Below are 27,067 nucleotides of genomic sequence, written 5' to 3'. Positions count from 1 at the left end.
ACAAGCTTCCCACAATAAGTTGGGTGAATTTTGGCCCATTCCTCCTGACAGAGCTGGTGTAACTGAGTCAGGTTTGTAGGCCTCCTTGCTCGCACACGCTTTTTCAGTTCTGCCCACACATTTTCTATAGGATTGAGGTCAGGGCTATGTGATGGCCACTCCAATACCTTGACTTTGTTGTCCTTAAGCCATTTTGCCAAACTTTGGAAGTATGCTTGGGGTCATTGTCCATTTGGAAGACCCATTTGGGACCAAGCTTTAACTTCCTGACTGATGTCTTGAGATGTTGCTTCAATATATTCACATAATTTTCCTTCCTCATGATGCCATCTATTTTGTGAAGTGCACCAGTCCATCCTGCAGCAAAGCACCCCTACAGCATGATGCTGCCACCCCCGTGCTTCACAGTTCGGCTTGCAAGCAACCCCCTTTTTCCTCCATACATAATGATGGTCATTATGGCCAAACAGTTCTATTTTTGTTTCATCAGACCAGAGGACATTTCTCTAAAAGGTATGATCTTTGTCCCCATGTGCAGTTGCAAACAGTAGTCTGGCTTTCTTATGGCGGTTTTGGAGCAGTGGCTTCTTCCTTGCTGAGCGGCCTTTCAGGTTATGTCGATATAGAACTCGTTTTACTGTGGATATAGATACTTTTGTACCTGTTTCACCAGCACCTTCACAAGGTCCTTTGCTGTTGTTCTGGGATTGATTTGCACTTCTCGCACCAAAGTACGTTCATCTCTAGGAGACAGAACGCGTCTCCTTCCTGAGCGGTATGACGGCTGCGTGGTCCCATGGTGTTTATACTTGCGTACTATTGTTTGTACAGATGAACGTGGTACCTTCAGGCATTTGGAAATTGCTCCCAAGGATGAACCAGACAATTTTTTTCTGAGGTCTTGCCTGATTTCTTTTGATTTTCCCATGATGTCAAGCAAAGAAGCACTGAGTTTGAAGGTAGGCCTTGAAATGCATCCACAGGTACACCTCCAATTGACTCAAATTATGTCAATTAGCCTATCAGAAGCTTCTAAAGCCATGACATCATTTTCTGGAATTTTCAAAGCTGTTTAAAGGCACAGTCAACTTAGTGTATGTAAACTTCTGACCCACTGGAATTGTGATACAGTGAATTATAAGTGAAATAATCTGTCTGTAAACAATTGTTGCAAAAATTACTTGTGTCATGCACAAATTAGATGTCCTAATCGACTTGCCAAAACTGTAGTTTGTTAACAAGACATTTGTGGAGTTGTTGAAAAACGAGTTTAAATGACTCCAACCTAAGTGTATGTAAACTTCCGACTTCAACTGTATATATTCTTAAATCCCATTCCTTACTAGTTTTGTGTGTATTGGGTATATGTTGTGAAATTGTTAGATATTACTTGTTAGATATTACTGCACTGTCGGAGCTAGGAGCACAAGCATTTCGCTACACCCACTATAACATCTGCTAAACACGTGTAAGTGACAAATACTAATTTGATTTCATTTTGATTTTATTTGACCATTTGGGGGTGAGGTCGGAAAGAATTGTCGGACAACTGCTGGGAAGCTGCAGGAAGAGTGGGGTATGCTTAATAGTCACAAGAAGAAGGTACAAGATGAAAACGTCTAATTTCCAAGACTAGGGATTACACCCAATTCCCAGAGAGAAAGAAAGGCGTTAATACTGGATTTGAGAGGGTTGGAAGAGGTGGGTTTGGATGAGGTGAATGGGGAAGACTTAAGGTGTTGAATAAAGATAAATGGAAAAATAGAAAAGACACTCCATGGAGGGTAAAATTGGGCACTGATGACAAGGTAAAGCCAGCATGGAGAGCACTGTACAAGCCACCGTTACAAAAGGGTACTGGTGATATGCAATGGAGGGTTTTGCATGGCATCATTGGAATTAATGCTTTTGTATCTGTTATTAACTCAGATGTTGGAGATGGATGTCCTTTTTGTAATATAAGATAAACAATTTTTCACTGTTTTATGGAGTGTGAGAGGATAAAGCCTCTCTTGGAAATACTGGAGTCTTTGTTTAAAGCTGTAGGGGAGATTTTCAATAACACCGTTTTTATTTTGGGGTTTCAATATAGTAAGCAACAGAAAATAAAATGTAAGGTAGCTCTCAACCTAACCTCCACCTGTCCGCTCTCAACCTAACCTCCACCTCTCCTCTCCACTCTTAACCTAACCTCCACCTCTCCTCTCCACTCTTAACCTCCACCCCTCCTCTACTCTCAACCTAACCACCTCTCCTCTCAACCTAACCTCCACCTCTTCTCTACACTCTTAACCTAACCTCCACCTCTCCTCTCCACTCTTAACCTAACCACCACCTCTCCTCTCCACTCTTAACCTCCACCTCTCCTCTACTCTCAACCTAACCTCCACCTCTCCTCTCAACCTAACCTCCCCCTCTTCTATCCACTCTTAACCTAACCTCCACCTCTCCTCTACTCTCAACCTAACCTCCACCTCTCCTCTACTCTCAACCTAACCTCCACCTCTCCTCTCAACCTAACCTCCACCTCTCCTCTCCACTCTTAACCTCCACCTCTCCTCTACTCTCAACCTAACCACCTCTCCTCTCAACCTAACCTCCACCTCTCCTCTCCACTCTTAACCTAACCTCCACCTCTCCTCTCCACTCTTAACCTAACCTCCACCTCTCCTCTACTCTCAACCTAACCTCCACCTCTCCTCTCCACTCTTAACCTAACCTCCACCTCTCCACTCTTAACCTCCACCTCTCCTCTACTCTCAACCTAACCTCCACCTCTTCTCTCCTCTCCACTCTTAACCTAACCTCCACCTCTCCTCTCCACTCTTAACCTAACCTCCACCTCTCCTCTCCACTCTTAACCTAACCTCCACCTCTCCTCTACTCTCAACCTAACCTCCACCTCTCCTCTCCACTCTTAACCTAACCTCCACCTCTCCTCTACACTCTTAACATAACTTCCACCTCTCCTCTACACTCTTAACATAACCTCCACCTCTCCTCTCCACTCTTAACCTCCACCTCTCTTCTACTCTCAACCTAACCTCCACCTCTCCTCTCCACTCTTAACCTAACCTCCACCTCTCCTATCCACTCTCAACCTAATCTCCACCTCTCCTCTCCACTCTTAACCTAACCTCCACCTCTCCTCTCCACTCTTAACCTTCACCTCTCCTCTACTCTCAACCTAACCTCCACCTCTCTTCTCCACTCTCAACCTAACCTCCACCTCTCCTCTACTCTCAACCTAACCTCCACCTCTCCTATCCACTCTCAACCTAATCTCCACCTCTCCTCTCCACTCTTAACCTAACCTCCACCTCTCCTCTCCACTCTTAACCTTCACCTCTCCTCTCAACCTAACCTCCACCTCTCTTCTCCACTCTCAACCTAACCTCCACCTCTCCTCTACTCTCAACCTAACCTCCACCTCTCCTATCCACTCTTAACCTAACAACCTCTCCACCTCCACCTCTCCTCTCAACCTAACCTCCACCTCTCCTATCCACTTTTAACCTAACCTCCACCTCTCCTCTACTCTCAACCTAACCTCCACCTCTCCTCTCCGCTCTTAACCTAACCTCCACCTCTCCTCTCTGCTCTTAACCTAACCTCCACCTCTCCACTCTTAACCTAGCCTCCACTTCTCCACTCTTAGCCTAACATCCACCTCTCCACCTCCACCTCTCCTCTACTCTCAACCTAACCTCCACCTCTCCTAACCACTCTTAACCTAACCTCCATCTCTCCTCTCCACTTAACCTAACCTCCACCTCTCCTCTCCACTCTTAACGTAACCTCCTCCTCTCCACTCTTAACCTAACCTCCACCTCTCCTCTCCACTCTTAACCTAACCTCCACCTCTCCTCTCCACTCTTAACCTAACCTCCAACTCTCCTCTCCACTCTTAACCTCCACCTCTCCTCTACTCTCAACCTAACCTCCACCTCACCTCTCCACTCTTAACCTAACCTCCACCTCTCCTCTACTCTCAACCTAATCTCCACCTCTCCTCTCCTCTCCACTCTCAACCTAACCTCCACCTCTCCTCTCCACTCTTAAACTAACCTCCACCTCTCCTCTACACTCTTAACCTAACCTCCACCTCTCCTCTCCTCTTAACCTAACCTCCACCTCTCCACTCTTAACCTCCACCTCTCCTCTACTCTCAACCTAACCTCCACCTCTCCTCTCCACTCTTAACCTAACCTCCACCTCTCCTCTCCACTCTTGACCTAAACACCACCTCTCCTCTCCACTCTTAACCTCCACCTGTCCTCTACTCTCAACCTAACCTCCACCTCTCCTCTACTCTCAACATAACCTCCACCTCTCCTCTCAACCTAACCTCCACCTCTTCTCTCCACTCTTAACCTAACCTCCACCTCTCCTCTCCACTCTTAACCTCCACCTCTCCTCTACTCTCAACCTAACCTCCACCTCTCCTTTCAACCTAACCTCCACCTCTCCTCTCAACTCTTAACCTCCACCTCTCCTCTACTCTCAACCTAACCTCCACCTCTCCTCTCCACTCTTAACCTAACCTCCACCTCTCCTCTCCAATCTTAACCTAACCTCCACCTCTCCTCTACTCTCAACCTAACCTCCACCTCTCCTCTCCACTCTTAACCTAACCTCCACCTCTCCTCTCCACTCTTAACCTAACCTCCACCTCTCCTCTCCAATCTTAACCTAACCTCCACCTCTCCTCTACTCTCAACCTAACCTCCACCTCTCCTCTCCTCTCCACTCTTAACCTCCATCTCTCCTCTACTCTCAACCTAACCTCCACCTCTCCTCTACTCTCAACCTAACCTCCACCTCTCCTCTACTCTTAACCTAAACTCCACCTCTCATATCCACTCTTAACCTAACCTCCACCTCTCCTCTCCACTCTTAACCTAAACTCCACCTCTCCTATCCACTCTCAACCTAACCTCCACCTCTCCTCTCCACTCTTAACCTAACCTCCACCTCTCCTCTCCTCTCCACTCTTAACCTAACCTCCACCTCTCCTCTCCACTCTCAACCTCCACCTCTCCTCTACTCTCAACCTAACCTCCACCTCTCCTCTCCACTCTCAACCTAACCTCCACCTCTCCTCTACTCTCAACCTAACCTCCACCTCTCCTATCCACTTTTAACCTAACCTCCACCTCTCCACCTCCACCTCTCCTCTACTCTCAACCTAACCTCCACCTCTCCTCTCCGCTCTTAACCTAACCTCCACCTCTCCTCTCTGCTCTTAACCTAACCTCCACTTCTCCACTCTTAGCCTAACATCCACCTCTCCACCTCCACCTCTCCTCTACTCTCAACCTAACCTCCACCTCTCCTAACCACTCTTAACCTAACCTCCATCTCTCCTCTCCTCTCCACTTAACCTAACCTCCACCTCTCCTCTCCACTCTTAACCTAACCTCCACCTCTCCTCTCCACTCTTAACCTAACCTCCTCCTCTCCAGTCTTAACCTAACCTCCACCTCTCCTCTCCACTCTTAACCTAACCTCCACCTCTCCACTCTTAACCTAACCTCCACCTCTCCTCTCCACTCTTAACCTCCACCTCTCCTCTCCACTCTTAACCTCCACCTCTCCTCTACTCTCAACCTAACCTCCACCTCTCCTCTCCACTCTTAACCTCCACCTCTCCTCTACACTCTTAACCTAACCTCCACCTCTCCTCTCCTCTTAACCTAACCTCCACCTCTCCTCTCCGCTCTTAACCTAACCTCCACCTCTCCTCTCTGCTCTTAACCTAACCTCCACTTCTCCACTCTTAGCCTAACCACCACCTCTCCACCTCCACCTCTCCTCTACTCTCAACCTAACCTCCACCTCTCCTAACCACTTTTAACCTAACCTCCACCTCTCCTCTACTCTCAACCTAACCTCCACCTCTCCTCTCCACTCTTAACCTAACCTCCACCTCTCCTCTCCACTCTTAACCTAACCTCCTCCTCTCCTCTCCACTCTTAACCTAACCTCCACCTCTCCTCTCCACTCTTAACCTAACCTCCACCTCTCCTCTCCACTATTAACCTAACCTCCACCTCTCCTCTCCACTCTTAACCTAACCTCCACCTCTCCTCTCCACTCTTAACCTCCACCTCTCCTCTACACTCTTAACCTAACCTCCACCTCTCCTCTCCTCTTAACCTAACCTCCACCTCTCCTCTCCGCTCTTAACCTAACCTCCACCTCTCCTCTCTGCTCTTAACCTAACCTCCACTTCTCCACTCTTAGCCTAACCACCACCTCTCCACCTCCACCTCTCCTCTACTCTCAACCTAACCTCCACCTCTCCTAACCACTTTTAACCTAACCTCCACCTCTCCTCTACTCTCAACCTAACCTCCACCTCTCCTCTCCACTCTTAACCTAACCTCCACCTCTCCTCTCCACTCTTAACTTAACCTCCTCCTCTCCTCTCCTCTCCACTCTTAACCTAACCTCCTCCTCTCCACTCTTAACCTAACCTCCACCTCTCCTCTCCACTCTTAACCTAACCTCCACCTTTCCTCTCCACTCTTAACCTAACCTCCACCTCTCCTCTCCACTCTTAACCTAACCTCCACCTCTCCTCTCCACTCTTAACCCAACCTCCACCTCTCCTCTACTCTCAACCTAACCTCCACCTCTCCTCTCCACTCTTAACCTAACCTCCACCTCTCCTCTACACTCTTAACCTAACCTCCACCTCTCCTCTACTCTTAAACTAACCTCCACCTCTCCTCTCCACCTCTCCTCTACTCTCAACCTAACCTCCACCTCTCCTCTCCACTCTTAACCTAACCTCCACCTCTCCTCTACTCTCAACCAAACCTCCACCTCTCCTCTCCGCTCTTAACCTAACCTCCACCTCTCCTCTCTGCTCTTAACCTAACCTCCACCTCTCCACTCTTAACCTAACCTCCACTTCTCCACTCTTAGCCTAACCTCCACCTCTCCACCTCCACCTCTCCTCTACTCTCAACCTACCTCCACCTCTCCTCTCCACTTTTAACCTAACCTCCACCTCTCCACTCTTAACCTAACCTCCACCTCTCCTCTCCACTCTTAACCTAACCTCCACTTCTCCTCTCCACTCTTAACCCAACCTCCACCTCTCCTCTACTCTCAACCTAACCTCCACCTCTCCTCTCCACTCTTAACCTAACCTCCACCTCTCCTCTATACTCTTAACCTAACCTCCATCTCTCCTCTACTCTTAACCTAACCTCCACCTCTCCTATCCACTCTTAACCTAACCTCCACCTCTCCTCTCAACCTAACCTCCACCTCTCCTCTACTCTTAACCTAACCTCCACCTCTCCTCTCTGCTCTTAACCTAACCTCCACTTCTCCACTCTTAGCCTAACCACCACCTCTCCACCTCCACCTCTCCTCTACTCTCAACCTAACCTCCACCTCGCCTAACCACTTTTAACCTAACCTCCACCTCTCCTCTACTCTCAACCTAACCTCCACCTCTCCTCTCCACTCTTAACCTAACCTCCACCTCTCCTCTCCACTCTTAACCTAACCTCCTCCTCTCCTCTCCTCTCCACTCTTAACCTAACCTCCACCTCTCCTCTCCACTCTTAACCTAACCTCCACCTCTCCTCTCCACTATTAACCTAACCTCCACCTCTCCTCTCCACTCTTAACCTAACCTCCACCTCTCCTCTCCACTATTAACCCAACCTCCCCCTCTCCTCTCCACTCTTAACCTAACCTCCACCTCTCCTCTCCACTCTTAACCTAACCTCCACCTCTCCTCTACACTCTTAACCTAACCTCCACCTCTCCTCTACTCTTAAACTAACCTCCACCTCTCCTCTCCACCTCTCCTCTACTCTCAACCTAACCTCCACCTCTCCTCTACTCTCAACCAAACCTCCACCTCTCCTCTCCGCTCTTAACCTAACCTCCACCTCTCCTCTCTGCTCTTAACCTAACCTCCACCTCTCCACTCTTAACCTAACCTCCACTTCTCCACTCTTAGCCTAACCTCCACCTCTCCACCTCCACCTCTCCTCTACTCTCAACCTACCTCCACCCCTCCTCTCCAGTCTTAACCTAACCTCCACCTCTCCTCTCCACTCTTAACCTAACCTCCACCTCTCCTCTCCACTCTTAACCTAACCTCCACCTCTCCTCTCCACTCTTAACCTCCACCTCTCCTCTCCACTCTTAACCTCCACCTCTCCTCTACTCTCAACCTAACCTCCACCTCTCCTCTCCACTCTTAACCTCCACCTCTCCTCTACACTCTTAACCTAACCTCCACCTCTCCTCTCCGCTCTTAACCTAACCTCCACCTCTCCTCTCTGCTCTTAACCTAACCTCCACTTCTCCACTCTTAGCCTAACCACCACCTCTCCACCTCCACCTCTCCTCTACTCTCAACCTAACCTCCACCTCTCCTAACCACTTTTAACCTAACCTCCACCTCTCCTCTACTCTCAACCTAACCTCCACCTCTCCTCTCCACTCTTAACCTAACCTCCTCCTCTCCTCTCCACTCTTAACCTAACCTCCTCCTCTCCACTCTTAACCTAACCTCCTCCTCTCCTCTCCACTCTTAACCTAACCTCCTCCTCTCACTCTTAACCTAACCTCCACCTCTCCTCTCCACTCTTAACCTAACCTCCACCTCTCCTCTCCACTCTTAACCTAACCTCCACCTCTCCCTCTCCACTCTTAACCTAACCTCCACCTCTCCTCTCCACTCTTAACCTAACCTCCACCTCTCCTCTCCACTCTTAACCCAACCTCCACCTCTCCTCTACTCTCAACCCAACCTCCCCCTCTCCTCTCCTCTCCACTCTTAACCTAACCTCCACCTCTCCTCTACACTCTTAACCTAACCTCCACCTCTCCTCTACTCTTAAACTAACCTCCACCTCTCCTCTCCACCTCTCCTCTACTCTCAACCTAACCTCCACCTCTCCTCTCCACTCTTAACCTAACCTCCACCTCTCCTCTACTCTCAACCAAACCTCCACCTCTCCTCTCCGCTCTTAACCTAACCTCCACCTCTCCTCTCTGCTCTTAACCTAACCTCCACCTCTCCACTCTTAACCTAACCTCCACCTCTCCTCTCTGCTCTTAACCTAACCTCCACCTCTCCACTCTTAGCCTAACCTCCACCTCTCCACCTCCACCTCTCCTCTACTCTCAACCTACCTCCACCTCTCCTCTCCACTTTTAACCTAACCACCTCTCCACTCCACTCTTATCCTAACCTCCTCCTCTCCACTCTTAACCTAACCTCCACCTCTCCTCTCCACTCTTAACCTAACCTCCACCTCTCCTCTCCACTCTTAACCCAACCTCCACCTCTCCTCTACTCTCAACCTAACCTCCACCTCTCCTCTCCACTCTTAACCTAACCTCCACCTCTCCTCTATACTCTTAACCTAACCTCCATCTCTCCTCTACTCTTAACCTAACCTCCACCTCTCCTATCCACTCTTAACCTAACCTCCACCTCTCCTCTCAACCTAACCTCCACCTCTCCTCTACTCTCAACCTAACCTCCACCTCTCCTCTCCACTCTTAACCTAACCTCCACCTCTCCCTCTCCACTCTTAACCTAACCTCCACCTCTCCTCTCCACTCTTAACCTAACCTCCACCTCTCCTCTCTTAACCTAACCTCCACCTCTCCACTCTTAACCTAACCTCCACCTCTCCACTCTTAACCTAACCTCCACCTCTCCTCTCTTAACCTAACCTCCACCTCTCCACTCTTAACCTAACCTCCACCTCTCCTCTCCACTCTTAACCTAACCTCCACCTCACCTCTCCACTCAACCTAACCTCCAGCTCTCCTCTCCACTCTTAACCTCCACCTCTCCACTCTTAACCTAACCTCCACCTCTCCTCTACTCTCAACCTAACCTCCACCTCTCCTCTACTCTCAACCTAACCTCCACCTCTCCTCTACTCTCAACCTAACCTCCACCTCTCCTCTACTCTCAACCTAACCTCCACCTCTCCACTCCTCTCCACTCTTAACCTAACCTCCACCTCTCCTCTCCACTCAACCTAACCTCCACCTCTCCTCTACTCTCAACCTAACCTCCACCTCTCCTCTACTCTCAACCTAACCTCCACCTCTCCACTCCTCTCCACTCTTAACCTAACCTCCACCTCCACCTCTCCTCTCCACTCAACCTAACCTCCACCTCTCCTCTACTCTCAACCTAACCTCCACCTCTCCTCTCAACCTAACCTCCACCTCTTCTCTCCACTCTTAACCTAACCTCCACCTCTCCTCTCCACTCTTAACCTCCACCTCTCCTCTACTCTCAACCTAACCTCCACCTCTCCTTTCAACCTAACCTCCACCTCTCCACTCTTAACCTAACCTCCACCTCTCCTCTCCACTCTTAACCTCCACCTCTCCTCTACTCTCAACCTAACCTCCACCTCTCCTCTCCACTCTTAACCTAACCTCCACCTCTCCTCTCCAATCTTAACCTAACCTCCACCTCTCCTCTACTCTCAACCTAACCTCCACCTCTCCTCTCCACTCTTAACCTAACCTCCACCTCTCCTCTCCACTCTTAACCTAACCTCCACCTCTCCTCTCCAATCTTAACCTAACCTCCACCTCTCCTCTACTCTCAACCTAACCTCCACCTCTCCTCTCCTCTCCACTCTTAACCTCCATCTCTCCTCTACTCTCAACCTAACCTCCACCTCTCCTCTACTCTCAACCTAACCTCCACCTCTCCTCTACTCTTAACCTAAACTCCACCTCTCATATCCACTCTTAACCTAACCTCCACCTCTCCTCTCCACTCTTAACCTAAACTCCACCTCTCCTATCCACTCTCAACCTAACCTCCACCTCTCCTCTCCACTCTTAACCTAACCTCCACCTCTCCTCTCCACTCTTAACCTAACCTCCACCTCTCCTCTCCACTCTCAACCTCCACCTCTCCTCTACTCTCAACCTAACCTCCACCTCTCCTCTCCACTCTCAACCTAACCTCCACCTCTCCTCTACTCTCAACCTAACCTCCACCTCTCCCTATCCACTTTAACCTAACCTCCACCTCTCCACCTCCACCTCTCCTCTACTCTCAACCTAACCTCCACCTCTCCTCTCCGCTCTTAACCTAACCTCCACCTCTCCTCTCTGCTCTTAACCTAACCTCCACTTCTCCACTCTTAGCCTAACATCCACCTCTCCACCTCCACCTCTCCTCTACTCTCAACCTAACCTCCACCTCTCCTAACCACTCTTAACCTAACCTCCATCTCTCCTCTCCTCTCCTCTCCACTTAACCTAACCTCCACCTCTCCTCTCCACTCTTAACCTAACCTCCACCTCTCCTCTCCACTCTTAACCTAACCTCCTCCTCTCCAGTCTTAACCTAACCTCCACCTCTCCTCTCCACTCTTAACCTAACCTCCACCTCTCCTCTCCACTCTTAACCTCCACCTCTCCTCTCCACTCTTAACCTCCACCTCTCCTCTACTCTCAACCTAACCTCCACCTCTCCTCTCCACTCTTAACCTCCACCTCTCCTCTACACTCTTAACCTAACCTCCACCTCTCCTCTCCTCTTAACCTAACCTCCACCTCTCCTCTCCGCTCTTAACCTAACCTCCACCTCTCCTCTCTGCTCTTAACCTAACCTCCACTTCTCCACTCTTAGCCTAACCACCACCTCTCCACCTCCACCTCTCCTCTACTCTCAACCTAACCTCCACCTCTCCTAACCACTTTTAACCTAACCTCCACCTCTCCTCTACTCTCAACCTAACCTCCACCTCTCCTCTCCACTCTTAACCTAACCTCCACCTCTCCTCTCCACTCTTAACCTAACCTCCTCCTCTCCTCTCCACTCTTAACCTAACCTCCACCTCTCCTCTCCACTCTTAACCTAACCTCCACCTCTCCTCTCCACTATTAACCTAACCTCCACCTCTCCTCTCCACTCTTAACCTAACCTCCACCTCTCCTCTCCACTCTTAACCCAACCTCCACCTCTCCTCTACTCTCAACCTAACCTCCACCTCTCCTCTCCACTCTTAACCTAACCTCCACCTCTCCTCTACACTCTTAACCTAACCTCCACCTCTCCTCTACTCTTAAACTAACCTCCACCTCTCCTCTCCACCTCTCCTCTATTCTCAACCTAACCTCCACCTCTCCTCTCCACTCTTAACCTAACCTCCACCTCTCCTCTCCTCTACTCTCAACCAAACCTCCACCTCTCCTCTCCGCTCTTAACCTAACCTCCACCTCTCCTCTCTGCTCTTAACCTAACCTCCACCTCTCCACTCTTAACCTAACCTCCACTTCTCCACTCTTAGCCTAACCTCCACCTCTCCACCTCCACCTCTCCTCTACTCTCAACCTACCTCCACCCCTCCTCTCCAGTCTTAACCTAACCTCCACCTCTCCTCTCCACTCTTAACCTAACCTCCACCTCTCCTCTCCACTCTTAACCTAACCTCCACCTCTCCTCTCCACTCTTAACCTCCACCTCTCCTCTCCACTCTTAACCTCCACCTCTCCTCTACTCTCAACCTAACCTCCACCTCTCCTCTCCACTCTTAACCTCCACCTCTCCTCTACACTCTTAACCTAACCTCCACCTCTCCTCTCCTCTTAACCTAACCTCCACCTCTCCTCTCCGCTCTTAACCTAACCTCCACCTCTCCTCTCTGCTCTTAACCTAACCTCCACTTCTCCACTCTTAGCCTAACCACCACCTCTCCACCTCCACCTCTCCTCTACTCTCAACCTAACCTCCACCTCTCCTAACCACTTTAACCTAACCTCCACCTCTCCTCTACTCTCAACCTAACCTCCACCTCTCCTCTCCACTCTTAACCTAACCTCCACCTCTCCTCTCCACTCTTAACTTAACCTCCTCCTCTCCTCTCCTCTCCACTCTTAACCTAACCTCCTCCTCTCCACTCTTAACCTAACCTCCACCTCTCCTCTCCACTCTTAACCTAACCTCCACCTTTCCTCTCCACTCTTAACCTAACCTCCACCTCTCCTCTCCACTCTTAACCTAACCTCCACCTCTCCTCTCCACTCTTAACCCAACCTCCACCTCTCCTCTACTCTCAACCTAACCTCCACCTCTCCTCTCCACTCTTAACCTAACCTCCACCTCTCCTCTACACTCTTAACCTAACCTCCACCTCTCCTCTACTCTTAAACTAACCTCCACCTCTCCTCTCCACCTCTCCTCTACTCTCAACCTAACCTCCACCTCTCCTCTCCACTCTTAACCTAACCTCCACCTCTCCTCTACTCTCAACCAAACCTTCACCTCTCCTCTCCGCTCTTAACCTAACCTCCACCTCTCCTCTCTGCTCTTAACCTAACCTCCACCTCTCCACTCTTAACCTAACCTCCACTTCTCCACTCTTAGCCTAACCTCCACCTCTCCACCTCCACCTCTCCTCTACTCTCAACCTACCTCCACCTCTCCTCTCCACTTTTAACCTAACCTCCACCTCTCCACTCTTAACCTAACCTCCACCTCTCCTCTCCACTCTTAACCTAACCTCCACTTCTCCTCTCCACTCTTAACCCAACCTCCACCTCTCCTCTACTCTCAACCTAACCTCCACCTCTCCTCTCCACTCTTAACCTAACCTCCACCTCTCCTCTATACTCTTAACCTAACCTCCATCTCTCCTCTACTCTTAACCTAACCTCCACCTCTCCTATCCACTCTTAACCTAACCTCCACCTCTCCTCTCAACCTAACCTCCACCTCTCCTCTACTCTCAACCTAACCTCCACCTCTCCTCTCCACTCTTAACCTAACCTCCACCTCTCCTCTCCACTCTTAACCTAACCTCCTCCTCTCCTCTCCTCTCCACTCTTAACCTAACCTCCACCTCTCCTCTCCACTCTTAACCTAACCTCCACCTCTCCTCTCCACTATTAACCTAACCTCCACCTCTCCTCTCCACTCTTAACCTAACCTCCACCTCTCCTCTCCACTATTAACCCAACCTCCCCCTCTCCTCTACTCTCAACCTAACCTCCACCTCTCCTCTCCACTCTTAACCTAACCTCCACCTCTCCTCTACACTCTTAACCTAACCTCCACCTCTCCTCTACTCTTAAACTAACCTCCACCTCTCCTCTCCACCTCTCCTCTACTCTCAACCTAACCTCCACCTCTCCTCTACTCTCAACCTAACCTCCACCTCTCCTCTCCGCTCTTAACCTAACCTCCACCTCTCCTCTCTGCTCTTAACCTAACCTCCACCTCTCCACTCTTAACCTAACCTCCACTTCTCCACTCTTAGCCTAACCTCCACCTCTCCACCTCCACCTCTCCTCTACTCTCAACCTACCTCCACCCCTCCTCTCCAGTCTTAACCTAACCTCCACCTCTCCTCTCCACTCTTAACCTAACCTCCACCTCTCCTCTCCACTCTTAACCTAACCTCCACCTCTCCTCTCCACTCTTAACCTCCACCTCTCCTCTCCACTCTTAACCTCCACCTCTCCTCTACTCTCAACCTAACCTCCACCTCTCCTCTCCACTCTTAACCTCCACCTCTCCTCTACACTCTTAACCTAACCTCCACCTCTCCTCTCCTCTTAACCTAACCTCCACCTCTCCTCTCCGCTCTTAACCTAACCTCCACCTCTCCTCTCTGCTCTTAACCTAACCTCCACTTCTCCACTCTTAGCCTAACCACCACCTCTCCACCTCCACCTCTCCTCTACTCTCAACCTAACCTCCACCTCTCCTAACCACTTTTAACCTAACCTCCACCTCTCCTCTACTCTCAACCTAACCTCCACCTCTCCTCTCCACTCTTAACCTAACCTCCTCCTCTCCTCTCCACTCTTAACCTAACCTCCTCCTCTCCACTCTTAACCTAACCTCCTCCTCTCCTCTCCACTCTTAACCTAACCTCCTCCTCTCCACTCTTAACCTAACCTCCACCTCTCCTCTCCACTCTTAACCTAACCTCCACCTCTCCTCTCCACTCTTAACCTAACCTCCACCTCTCCTCTCCACTCTTAACCTAACCTCCACCTCTCCTCTCCACTCTTAACCTAACCTCCACCTCTCCTCTCCACTCTTAACCCAACCTCCACCTCTCCTCTACTCTCAACCTAACCTCCACCTCTCCTCTCCTCTCCACTCTTAACCTAACCTCCACCTCTCCTCTACACTCTTAACCTAACCTCCACCTCTCCTCTACTCTTAAACTAACCTCCACCTCTCCTCTCCACCTCTCCTCTACTCTCAACCTAACCTCCACCTCTCCTCTCCACTCTTAACCTAACCTCCACCTCTCCTCTACTCTCAACCAAACCTCCACCTCTCCTCTCCGCTCTTAACCTAACCTCCACCTCTCCTCTCTGCTCTTAACCTAACCTCCACCTCTCCACTCTTAACCTAACCTCCACTTCTCCACTCTTAGCCTAACCTCCACCTCTCCACCTCCACCTCTCCTCTACTCTCAACCTACCTCCACCTCTCCTCTCCACTTTTAACCTAACCTCCACCTCTCCACTCCACTCTTATCCTAACCTCCTCCTCTCCACTCTTAACCTAACCTCCACCTCTCCTCTCCACTCTTAACCTAACCTCCACCTCTCCTCTCCACTCTTAACCCAACCTCCACCTCTCCTCTACTCTCAACCTAACCTCCACCTCTCCTCTCCACTCTTAACCTAACCTCCACCTCTCCTCTATACTCTTAACCTAACCTCCATCTCTCCTCTACTCTTAACCTAACCTCCACCTCTCCTATCCACTCTTAACCTAACCTCCACCTCTCCTCTCAACCTAACCTCCACCTCTCCTCTACTCTCAACCTAACCTCCACCTCTCCTCTCCACTCTTAACCTAACCTCCACCTCTCCTCTCCACTCTTAACCTAACCTCCACCTCTCCTCTCCACTCTTAACCTAACCTCCACCTCTCCTCTCTTAACCTAACCTCCACCTCTCCACTCTTAACCTAACCTCCACCTCTCCACTCTTAACCTAACCTCCACCTCTCCTCTCTTAACCTAACCTCCACCTCTCCACTCTTAACCTAACCTCCACCTCTCCTCTCCACTCTTAACCTAACCTCCACCTCACCTCTCCACTCAACCTAACCTCCAGCTCTCCTCTCCACTCTTAACCTCCACCTCTCCACTCTTAACCTAACCTCCACCTCTCCTCTACTCTCAACCTAACCTCCACCTCTCCTCTACTCTCAACCTAACCTCCACCTCTCCTCTACTCTCAACCTAACCTCCACCTCTCCTCTACTCTCAACCTAACCTCCACCTCTCCACTCCTCTCCACTCTTAACCTAACCTCCACCTCTCCTCTCCACTCAACCTAACCTCCACCTCTCCTCTACTCTCAACCTAACCTCCACCTCTCCTCTACTCTCAACCTAACCTCCACCTCTCCACTCCTCTCCACTCTTAACCTAACCTCCACCTCCACCTCTCCTCTCCACTCAACCTAACCTCCACCTCTCCTCTACTCTCAACCTAACCTCCACCTCTCCTCTACTCTCAACCTAACCTCCACCTCTCCTCTCCACTCTTAACCTAACCTCCACCTCTCCTCTCCTCTCCACTCTTAACCTAACCTCCACCTCTCCTCTCCACTCTTAACCTAACCTCCTCCTCTCCACTCTTAACCTAACCTCCACCTCTCCTCTCCACTCTTAACCTAACCTCCACCTCTCCTCTCCACTCTTAACCTAACCTCCACCTCACCTCTCCTCTCCACTCTTAACCTGACCTCCACCTCTCCTCTCCACTCTTAACCTAACCTCCCCCATCCTCTGGTACAAGCCTAGTGGACCACACTGCAATCTACATGCCTCTTCTCAACTGCTGAAATGTGAAGATCTAGCAGGTAAATTCTCCACTGACTACATGGGTCCAGGGTACAGCTTTGCTACTGCCATCCAACTGAAGATAGTATTAGAATATATGAGAAAGATACGATTCATTTGGATAAGACAAAATAAATAAATCTAACATGGTCACTAAACTCATCTTAAATATAATAATAGTAAATCATTCACAAAAGGACCAACACTACCATCTAAGATTAATCATCTTCCTCAGACATACATTTAGGCAGCAATGTGTTTCTATAGTGGTATTTCTATGTGGTTCAGCAGAAAGAGGAGGGTTTTCTTCAACATCATTCACGGAATTCACAGTCAGCCGATCACTCCACTTTGGAACACATTAGACCAGGCAGCCAGCTGGTCTGTCTTACCATTACTGGAGAGGATGGGGGAGACGCAGCTATACTGGGGGAGACTGAGGGAGGATGTGGAGAGAGACTCCACCATACTGGGGGAGGATGAGAGGGCGGGAGGATCGGGAAGAGACTTAGCTATACTGGGGGTGGATAGACAGACAGACAGACACATATAGCTGTGCATAAGCTCACGGGAGCAGAGAAACATGCTTACAAAGGGTTGCTTGACATGAGGAGTTACACATGATGTATTGCTTTACAATATGCCCTATCCACCAATGTATTCTCCCGGAATAGCACTTCCCTTTGCACAACAATCCTAACCAATTACAATCCAGACCAACTTTCACAGTGGAACGAATGCTTTGCTTTATTCCATTTTTTGTGATAGAGCATCCATGATCCTACAATTGAAGCACAAATATGTTTGATGGCCTAAGTGTTATCATTGTGGTCAAGGATGACCCTCCCACATGAAAAAATACTAAAGTTTACTATAGAATACTACAGTACTTGCTATAGAATTCTATAGTAAACTGTAGTATATTGTAGAATACCATACTACACACTGTAGCATCCCTGGATCATGGGTAGTACTTACTATAGAATGTTGTAGTACACTGTAGAATACTATTGTAAATACTACAGTTTTATCTGGAAAAAAACACTGTAGTAAATACTACAGTAATGTTTGTAAAAACACACTACAGTCCGCAAAAACACTACACTTTTTAAACTATAGTTCTGTAAATACTACAGTATTCAATTTGCATATACCCTGCCCATTCCCTTCCCCCATATTGCAATTTGTGCCACCCATAAGTGAGAAACCTACAGTGGGGAACAAAAGTATTTAGTCAGCCACCAATTGTGCAAGTTCTCCCACTTAAAAAGATGAGAGAGGCCTGTAGTTTTCATCATAGGTACACGTCAACTATGACAGACAAATTGAGGAAAAAAAATCCAGAAAATCACATTGTAGGATTTTTTATGAATTTATTTGCAAATTATGGTGGAAAATAAGTATTTGGTCACCTACAAACAAGCAAGATTTCTGGCTCTCACAGACCTGTAACTTCTTCTTTAAGAGGCTCCTCTGTCCTCCACTCGTTACCTGTATTAATGGCACCTGTTTGAACTTGTTATCAGTATGAAAGACACCTGTCCACAACCTCAAACAGTCACACTCCAAACTCCACTATGGCCAAGACCAAAGAGCTGTCAAAGGACACCAGAAACAAAATTGTAGACCTGCACCAGGCTGGGAAAACTGAATATGCAATAGGTAAGCAGCTTGGTTTGAAGAAATCAACTGTGGGAGCAATTATTAGGAAATGGAAGACATACAAGACCACTGATAATCTCCCTCGATCTGGGGCTCCACGCAAGATACCTCGTGGGGTCAAAATGATCACAAGAACGGTGAGCAAAAATCCCAGAACCACACGGGGGGACCTAGTGAATGACCTGCAGAGAGCTGGGACCAAAGTAACAAAGCCTACCATCAGTAACACACTACACCGCCAGGGACTCAAATCCTGCAGTGCCAGACGTGTCCCCCTGCTTAAGCCAGTACATGTCCAGGCCTGTCTGAAGTTTGCTAGAGTGCATTTGGATGATCCAGAAGAGGATTGGGAGAATGTCATATGGTCAGATGAAACCAAAATAGAACTTTTTGGTAAAAACTCAACTCGTCGTGTTTGGAGGACAAAGAATGCTGAGTTGCATCCAAAGAACACCATACCTACTGTGAAGCATGGGGGTGGAAACATCATGCTTTGGGGCTGTTTTTTCTGCAAAGGGACCAGGACGACTGATCCGTGTAAAGGAAAGAATGAATGGGGCCATGTATCGTGAGATTTTGAGTGAAAACCTCCTTCCATCAGCAAGGGCATTGAAGATGAAACGTGGCTGGGTCTTTCAGCATGACAATGATCCCAAACACACCGCCCGGGCAACGAAGGAGTGGCTTCGTAAGAAGCATTTCAAGGTCCTGGAGTGGCCTAGCCAGTCTCCAGATCTCAACCCCATAGAAAATCTTTGGAGGGAGTTGAAAGTCCGTGTTGCCCAGCGACAGCCCCAAAACATCACTGCTCTAGAGGAGATCTGCATGGAGGAATGGGCCAAAATACCAGCAACAGTGTGTGAAAACCTTGTGAAGACTTACAGAAAACGTTTGACCTGTGTCATTGCCAACAAAGGGTATATAACAAAGTATTGAGAAACTTTTGTTATTGACCAAATACTTATTTTCCACCATAATTTGCAAATAAATTCATTAAAAATCCTACAATGTGATTTTCTGGATTTGTTTTTCTCATTTTGTCTGTCATAGTTGACGTGTACCTATGATGAAAATTACAGGCCTCTCTCATCTTTTTAAGTGGGAGAACTTGCACAATTGGTGGCTGACTAAATACTTTTTTTCCCCACTGTACATGCCAAGTATAGACCATATTGGTTCCCTACAGGTTATTGAAAAAAGCAGAAGTGCAGAACTATCCGTTCAGACCCCAGTCCTACCTACCTACCTCCTGGTTGTAGTATCTTATCACATACATCTCCTCCCAGAACTTAATCAAATACGCAAAATTTTTATAAATATGAGATTAGTAAATACTCTACCACAAAGTAACTACTGTATGATATGACAAATGTTAGTAAATATACTATATATACAGTTATGGAAAATTTGCTATTTTAGTATTTCTCCAGTAGGATTCCTGAAGGAGAAAGCCTCCACTTTTATATCAAAGATAATAAAAACAAAAATACTACAGTAATGTCCACAAAAACACTACAGTATAGTACAGTCTGCAAAAACACTACAGTGAATACTATAGTATTTATACCATAGTATACTATAGTATTTTTTCATGTGGGCTCCCTCTGAGCAAGACCGTGGAATGTAAAGAACTTGTGAATCCACTGTAAGACAATATTCATGAGGTATAATGAATATGTATACCAGATATCAATGACGTGTCATGAAAAAATTGGAAAGCAAGTCTTCCATCCACCACCACCTTCATTGGTCAAGGAAATAATTCCACTGAACCAAAAGGTACAGGAAAACTGGAGCATCATCTGTCACTTACAAAACATCACAAATATGCAGAGGATAATGAGAAACCAAGTCCAGGAGAACAAAACAAGGGTATCTTGGGAAGATTGTAAATATCCAAGACTGAAAAAAACATTGAATTCAACCAGTGAGGCAGTTATGTAATGATTAATGCTTCCAGGACAAGATTTTCAGGCATGGGAATCTTTCCATTAATACAAATAACTGTTATTTACTACCTCATTATGAAATAAATCCATAAATACAGGACAGTAAAGAAAGCCAAATGAGGCCACCACACCTTTATTATGTACACTGTCACTGCGCTTCATGTTGGTTCAAAACAATAAACGGTATTTCTGCTTGGGAACCATCTAGGCCCCTGCTTAAGAGGAACCTGCCAGTCTGTGTGTCACCCCTACGTAAGACATTGACTGATCAACAAAGCAAACCAGCCAGCAGTTCCACAGGAGGGAACTAGTTTGACCTTGTTGCTACAATGTAATTATTCTTGAAGCCAAACTCACACTACTTTTGTGAATATGGGTCAAAAGAGACTACAAAGGAATAGAAGATTAGAACAATAAATGTGATATCTGCTGGCGCCTCTTCACACAAGGGAGGGAGAAGTGTTCGTCGGAGGCATGCCATGATGACACACTTTAAAACGTTCCTAAAATGACTGTAGTGGCACAAAAAGTCAGCCGCCACACCCCTCCCACCACTTCCAACACTGACACACTACTAGGTCACTATTGAGGCAGTTATCTATGTCAAGGAAGCTGGACTTGAGTCCATCAGGACACACTCAAGACTTATCTGCCTGGGAGTGCCCCGTCCTCTGCTCCAGCTTCTATCTGATCCCAGTCGGTCTGAAGCTCTCAGAGCACCACTCACGGGCTCTCTCTCTCTGTGTCTATCTACCAATACAATGATCCATCCTGGATCACCTCATATCCTGGATCACCTCATATCCTGGATCACTTTATTACTAAAGACGTCATAGCCATAGTTAGTTTCTTAGATGTACAGTATATTTACTAACATTGTTCAAATATCATACAGTAGTTTCTTTGTGGTAGAGTATTTACTAATCTTGTATTTACTAAAATTGTGCGTAATTGCGTCAGATGCTCGATTAAGTTCTGGGAGGAGATGTATGTGATAAGATAGTAGAACCAGGCGCAGAAGCAGGGCGGTGGCTCAACCCCCTTTGCTCTGCAAGTCTATGGGCCAAATGTCCCTTCCCCTTTGGAAATTCAAAAGACGCTCACACCTGCTAAATCATGATCATGACAGATGTTACAATATCCTTTATGTTACATAGTAAGTACTTAATCTCTCGTGGACAGACTAACATTGGTCAAAGACAAAGCATTTGACAGGTGACACAGTGTCTGAGGACTGAGTACAGAAGCTAACTGTGGTACCTTAACTGTCATAGTGCCAGATGATATGAATGATCCATCGCCCCTTAAACAGGATGGACCTCCATCTATTTAAAGCTGGAATCCTTAATGGTGAAACTGCCACGTCCGTTTGCGATATTACAACAACAAAGAAATTACTGCAAACAACAAACAGTTTTTTTCCCTTCGGACATCATTGCAGACGTGACAGAACAGCAGCATGCCAGTATATGTACTGCAAACATTTTTTTTTATTGATGCGTGACGCTCCCCCAGCACTCCCCACCTCTGCTTTGTCTACAAAACAAAAAAAATAACAACGTTTGTGGGGCAGACAGTGGCGCTGTTTCCCCTACTGCGGATTCCATCTTTAAATGGAAACTGAAGTTTTGGGAAATGTGTTTTCCCCATATGATGATTGCTGCTATAGCAGCCTGCTGAGTTGTGGGAAAAGTCGGATTTGTGTGTCACCATATTTGACGCATTTCCGAACGGAGCTGCAGTGCTTGGCTTGTACACACTCCAGCAAACAAAATCCTGGAACTGTTTCCTCTCCAAATGAAAAATGGCATTGGCATCTCCGACCCTGGCTGGCCCTGACTGGTGGCGCAACAGTGCACTACAGCCGATGCCCACACAAAGGGGTCAGATTTTTACCACCCTTTCTTGGGAGAAAAGTGAAGCTGGCAGATGCACTGATAAAGTCCAGAAGGGGCTACATAATGATACATTAAGCAATCACAACCTTAAAGGGAAGGATAGGGCTCTGCTCCGCTGGCTAAACACACACACACAGCGAGAGTTACAATGTTTACTGACTAATCAGTCATCCACAGGCATGGTAGATGGTCGAGAGAGAGCCCTGTATGTCCAGATCAGTGGATGTGCAATGATATGGAATGAAGGAAGCAATGGTTCCTCTGCCTGTTCTCCTTCAGTGGCATCACACAAAGCCACACAGATAACCGTACAGAGATCCTACAGAGAACCAAGACAACCAACAGAGAACCAAGAGAACCTACAGAGAACCAAGACAACCTACAGAGAACCAAGAGAACCTACAGAGAACCAAGAGAACCTACAGAGAACCGTGCAGTTTGGAGGTGACAGTAACAGACACATGCACCCCCCTGCCCCAACTCCACAGAGGAAACATAATATACAAGCTGAATCTCCAGCCTCCCCCAACCCTGTGTGTGTGAGTGCATGTTCAACCAGCTTCAACTAACTCTCTCTCGCTCTCTGAGAAAATAACAGCACAGTACAGGCAGTTACCACTGCTTACATGATCTACCCCTCCACCATAACCCCTTACTCACCGCCTCAGAGTCTTCGAATCCATGTAGGTACAAATTATCATACATGGAGGTTTGATATTCCAACAAGCACCTCTTGCGAATTGACAAAAATAGCAATGATGGATTGAAGCCCCAGCACCAGAGATGGATTAACGGGGGTTACATTCCCACTAGATAGAAAACAACAACACCAAAGCAGAAATTAGAAAAAGGTGGAGTTTCTAATTGTTCTCCTCCCTGAGCCTTGATGGTGAATTAGATGTTTCTTGCCCCTAGCTTAAAGAGTTTTCCTTATTTCCATAATAAGGCAACGCAGAGCTTCAGTTATCCTCAGATGCTGCTGTCTAAATCCAGACCTGGCATTTTATCTCCCTTCCAAACAGAGAGCAGGAGCCGTTCCTCAATCACGGGCTGATGACAAAGCAGGGAGGCAGGCTGCTGATTGGCTGCTTCATGCTCCAGTCAGCTTGGGAGAGCATTTTCACTGATGGTGAATAAGGAAATGAGAGGAAAGGAAAGGAGATGAGGGGATAGGAAAGGTAGAGGAGAGGAGAGGAGAGGGGGTCTGTAGCTTGAGAGCAGCAGTCTTTCCCCTCTACCTCTGACAGTGGTCTCTTGTATTTCTCTACCAGTGTCTAATACCCTCTGTTGTATTCTCTCCATCTCTCTCACTTTCTCTCTTTACCTCTATCCCCCTCCCCTCTCTCTTTTTATTTTCCTCTGTCATAAGGTGGCTTGCTGAAGAGGCTAGGGAGTGTGTGTTTGTGTTTGTGTTTGTGTGTGTGTGTGCGTGGAGATCTCCTGACCTAATCACCCAGGTTTAACGACCCCCCTCCACACACACACAGTCACATCATTCACACACACAGCATCATGCAATACATGAATCAATAAATATAAAATGGGATCTTGACCTATGGTGATCCTCACAGTGTTACAATACCCAGGTTCTGTGTTATTCCATCTTCATGGACCCACTGGGACCATAAAACACCCAACACGCAGTCTGCAGATTCACTAGGTCAGGGGAATTGGAAGGGATCAAAGGGTATAGAAAAATATTTAAAATCTCATGTGATATACAATTAGACATAAACCTAATTTTATTTTATAATGATGCGATATATTCATGGTATATTTTTGGTCGTTTCTGATTCAATTTTCTAGAAACATATAGATTTTCAAATAAGTGTTTCCATTTGCTTTAATGAAGTTAAATTGCAGTGAAACGGGTTCCTTTCTAAAGACATGGTAGAAGATTGGAGCAATATCGCCCTCTAGTGATGAAGAGACTTACAGCAACTGCTACTAACTGGCCATCCTCTAGTCCAGGGTTTCCCTAAATTGGTACCCCACCCCCACCCCCCGGTGCACGTTTTGGTTTTTGCCCAAGCATTACATAGCTAATTCAAATAGTCAAAGCTTGATGATGAGTTTAGTTATTTCAATCAGATGTGTAGTGCTAGGGCAAAAACCAAAATGCTCTAGTTCAGGGGTTCTTCAAGATTTTCAGTTCGAGAACAAAATGAGAAATTGACAGTCCTCCTGTGACCAAAATCATCTTCCAACGACCCAAATTAAAAAAAGAAATAATGTGTGATCACATGCCCAGGGCCCACTTTGGGTCCTGACCCATAGTTGAGAAACCCCTGCTCTAGTCTGAAAATATGAAAAATTACACCCGGACTGGTTTGAGTCTCTCCTACCCAACCCCCTTTTACGATACTGGGGAGGAAGAGGAGTGTCCATCCCTTCCACATCCCCCCACCCTCCTGTAGCTCAGTTGGTAGAGCATGGCGCTTGCAACGCCAGGGTTGTGGGTTCGATTCCCACGGGGGGCCAGTATGAAAAATGTATGCACTCACTAACTGTAAATCGCTCTGGATAAGAGTGTCTGCAAAATGACTGTAAATGTAAACCCCTGAGATCCATATAGCAATGGTATGAAAGCGATAATCAACTCGGGGCTCTATGCGTTCTCTGGAAAATAATGTAACCCTGTGGAAGGTCAGTTCCACCCTGCTAGAGCGTCGTGGAACACACCTTCAACGTTGTCCATTATTTTCCATAGAACGCAAAGCCACTCATTGATTACACTTTACATAACACATACAGAATATAAAGAACCGCTAAAAGCACCTAGAATTTAAAATTAGAGTCGAGCTGAAAGTACAGTATTCTAAGGTGCGAGATTATGTGGCCTATGTTCAGTAGTATCTAGAAGCAGGCAGCAGAGAGCATTCGTGCACTACAGATCTCCAGGGAGAGAGACCCTGCTGAACCAAGAGCTGACACTCTGCCTGAATAGCTGACTGTACTATAATGTATTTATATCTCATCTGAATTAGGGTTCAAAATCAATTCGATTTTCAAAAGGGTAAGGATTTTGTTGTCATTGCACTCTATGAGATGTCTATGTAAGGGAGAGTGGGGTAAGTTGAACCAAAGGGGTAAGTTGAGCCGCCCTTGTTTCCAGACACCATACACAAAAATAATAATTTGACCAAATATTTAGGAAGAGGTCATCATTTAATGGAGTCTGTGAAGGAAGAAACCACATGGGAAAAAGTGGTAAGCATGTTAGGTCCAAAAAACGGATTTTCACCAAGTCAATTGAATTTATTGGTTTCATGATGCTTGTATCTAAACCAAAGTAGATACTTTTAAGATTGTTGTATACATCAGTTGGGGTCTCTATAAGCTTCAATATGAGGTCCTAAACCTAGTATGAAAGTGCATCCTTGTAGCAGTGTGGGCTAATACAGTCTAAATGTTTACCCCGGTCAACTGTAAGTGCTGTTATTGGGACGTTGAAGTGTCTAGGAGCAACAAGTAGTAGACCACACAAGCTCACAGAACGGGACCGCCAAGTGCTGAAGTGTCAGCACAATGAAATGTCAGCACAATGAAACCCACATAAAATGGGTTTCCATGGCCGAGCAGCCGCACACAAGCCTAAATTCACCATGCGCAATGCCAAGCGTCGGCTGGAGTGGTGTAAAGCTCGCTGCCATTGGACTCCGGAGCAGTGGAATCACGCTTCACCATCTGGCAGTCCGAAGGACGAATCTGGGTTTGGCGGATGCCAGGAGAACGCTACCTGCCCCAATGCATAGTGCCAATTGTAAAGTTTGGTGGAGGAGGAATAATGGTCTGGGGCTGTTTTTCATGGTTCGGGCTAGGCCCATTAGTTCCAGTGAAGGGAAATCTTAACGTTACAGCATACAATGACATTCTAGACTATTCTGTGCTTCCAACTTTGTGGCAACAGTTTGGGGAAGGCCTTTTCCTGTTTCAGCATGACAATGCCCCCGTGCACAAAGCGAGGTCCATACAAAAATGGTTTGTCGAAATCAGTGTGGAAGAACTTGATTGGCCTGCACAGAGCCCTGACCTCAACCCCATCGAACACCTTTGGGATGAATTGGAGGGTGAGGAGGGGGTAAGGAGAGGATGTGAAAGGGTGAGGATGGGGTGAGGAGAGGAGGGGAGAGGAGAGTGAGAAAGGGTGAGAAGTGGGAGAGCTGTGTCCAGAGCCTCATGAAGAAGAGACTCATGAATGAACTGTTGCAGAGTTCAACCAGGCGACCTACAAAAGAGGGATTAACCGTAGAATTCAGCTCCTGGTAATCAGTTCCCTATAGCTGCGGCTGCTATAACTGAAATAAAGAAAATAGGCTAACTGGATGGCTTTGTTTAAGGCATTGTCTATGTCCCAAATGGCACCCTATTCTCTTTATAGTGCACTACTTTTGACCGGAGCCCTATGGGCCCTGATCAAAAGTAGTGCACTATGTTGGAGGGAATAGGGTGCCATTTGGGACACATACATTGTGATTTAGAAAGGCAATTAAATCTCGGGCAATATTCAGCGGATTCAGGCAAGCTTTGCTGCTTCGCTTCACCCCAAAATATGATTTATTTCAGTGGTGAATAAATGTTAAAGCCCATTCAATTAGAAGATCTACATATGAACCCTCCCGTCCCAATTCAGACAGTCATGGCTTTCACCTTGGAGCCCCAGACAAATCATTGCTGGAAGTTTCTGTCCAGTTCCTAGGATGAGATAAATGATC

At 47.4% G+C, this 27,067-nt stretch overlaps 1 protein-coding gene across 3 annotated transcripts in view; it reads right to left on the bottom strand.

Moving 5' to 3' along the window:
• The window catches only part of LOC121555007 (voltage-dependent L-type calcium channel subunit beta-4-like), a 78,341-nt gene that overhangs the window by 41,348 nt on the left and 9,926 nt on the right, over positions 1-27,067 (bottom strand). The window contains exon 1 of one of the 3 annotated variants that reach the window (XM_041868764.2): positions 23,013-23,522. The exons of the other annotated variants lie outside the window; for them this stretch is intronic. Within the exon in view, the coding sequence (XP_041724698.1) occupies positions 23,013-23,057 (45 nt within the window). The 5' untranslated portion in view covers positions 23,058-23,522. Of the gene's footprint in view, positions 1-23,012; positions 23,523-27,067 lie in introns of those variants that run through there. 3 annotated transcript variants of the gene reach the window in all.

This window comes from Coregonus clupeaformis, chromosome 40 (genome assembly GCF_020615455.1).
Source record: "Coregonus clupeaformis isolate EN_2021a chromosome 40, ASM2061545v1, whole genome shotgun sequence".
NCBI lineage: Eukaryota > Metazoa > Chordata > Actinopteri > Salmoniformes > Salmonidae > Coregonus > Coregonus clupeaformis.
Note: the sequence above shows the minus strand (reverse complement) of the source record. Positions and strands in the feature narration are given on the sequence as shown.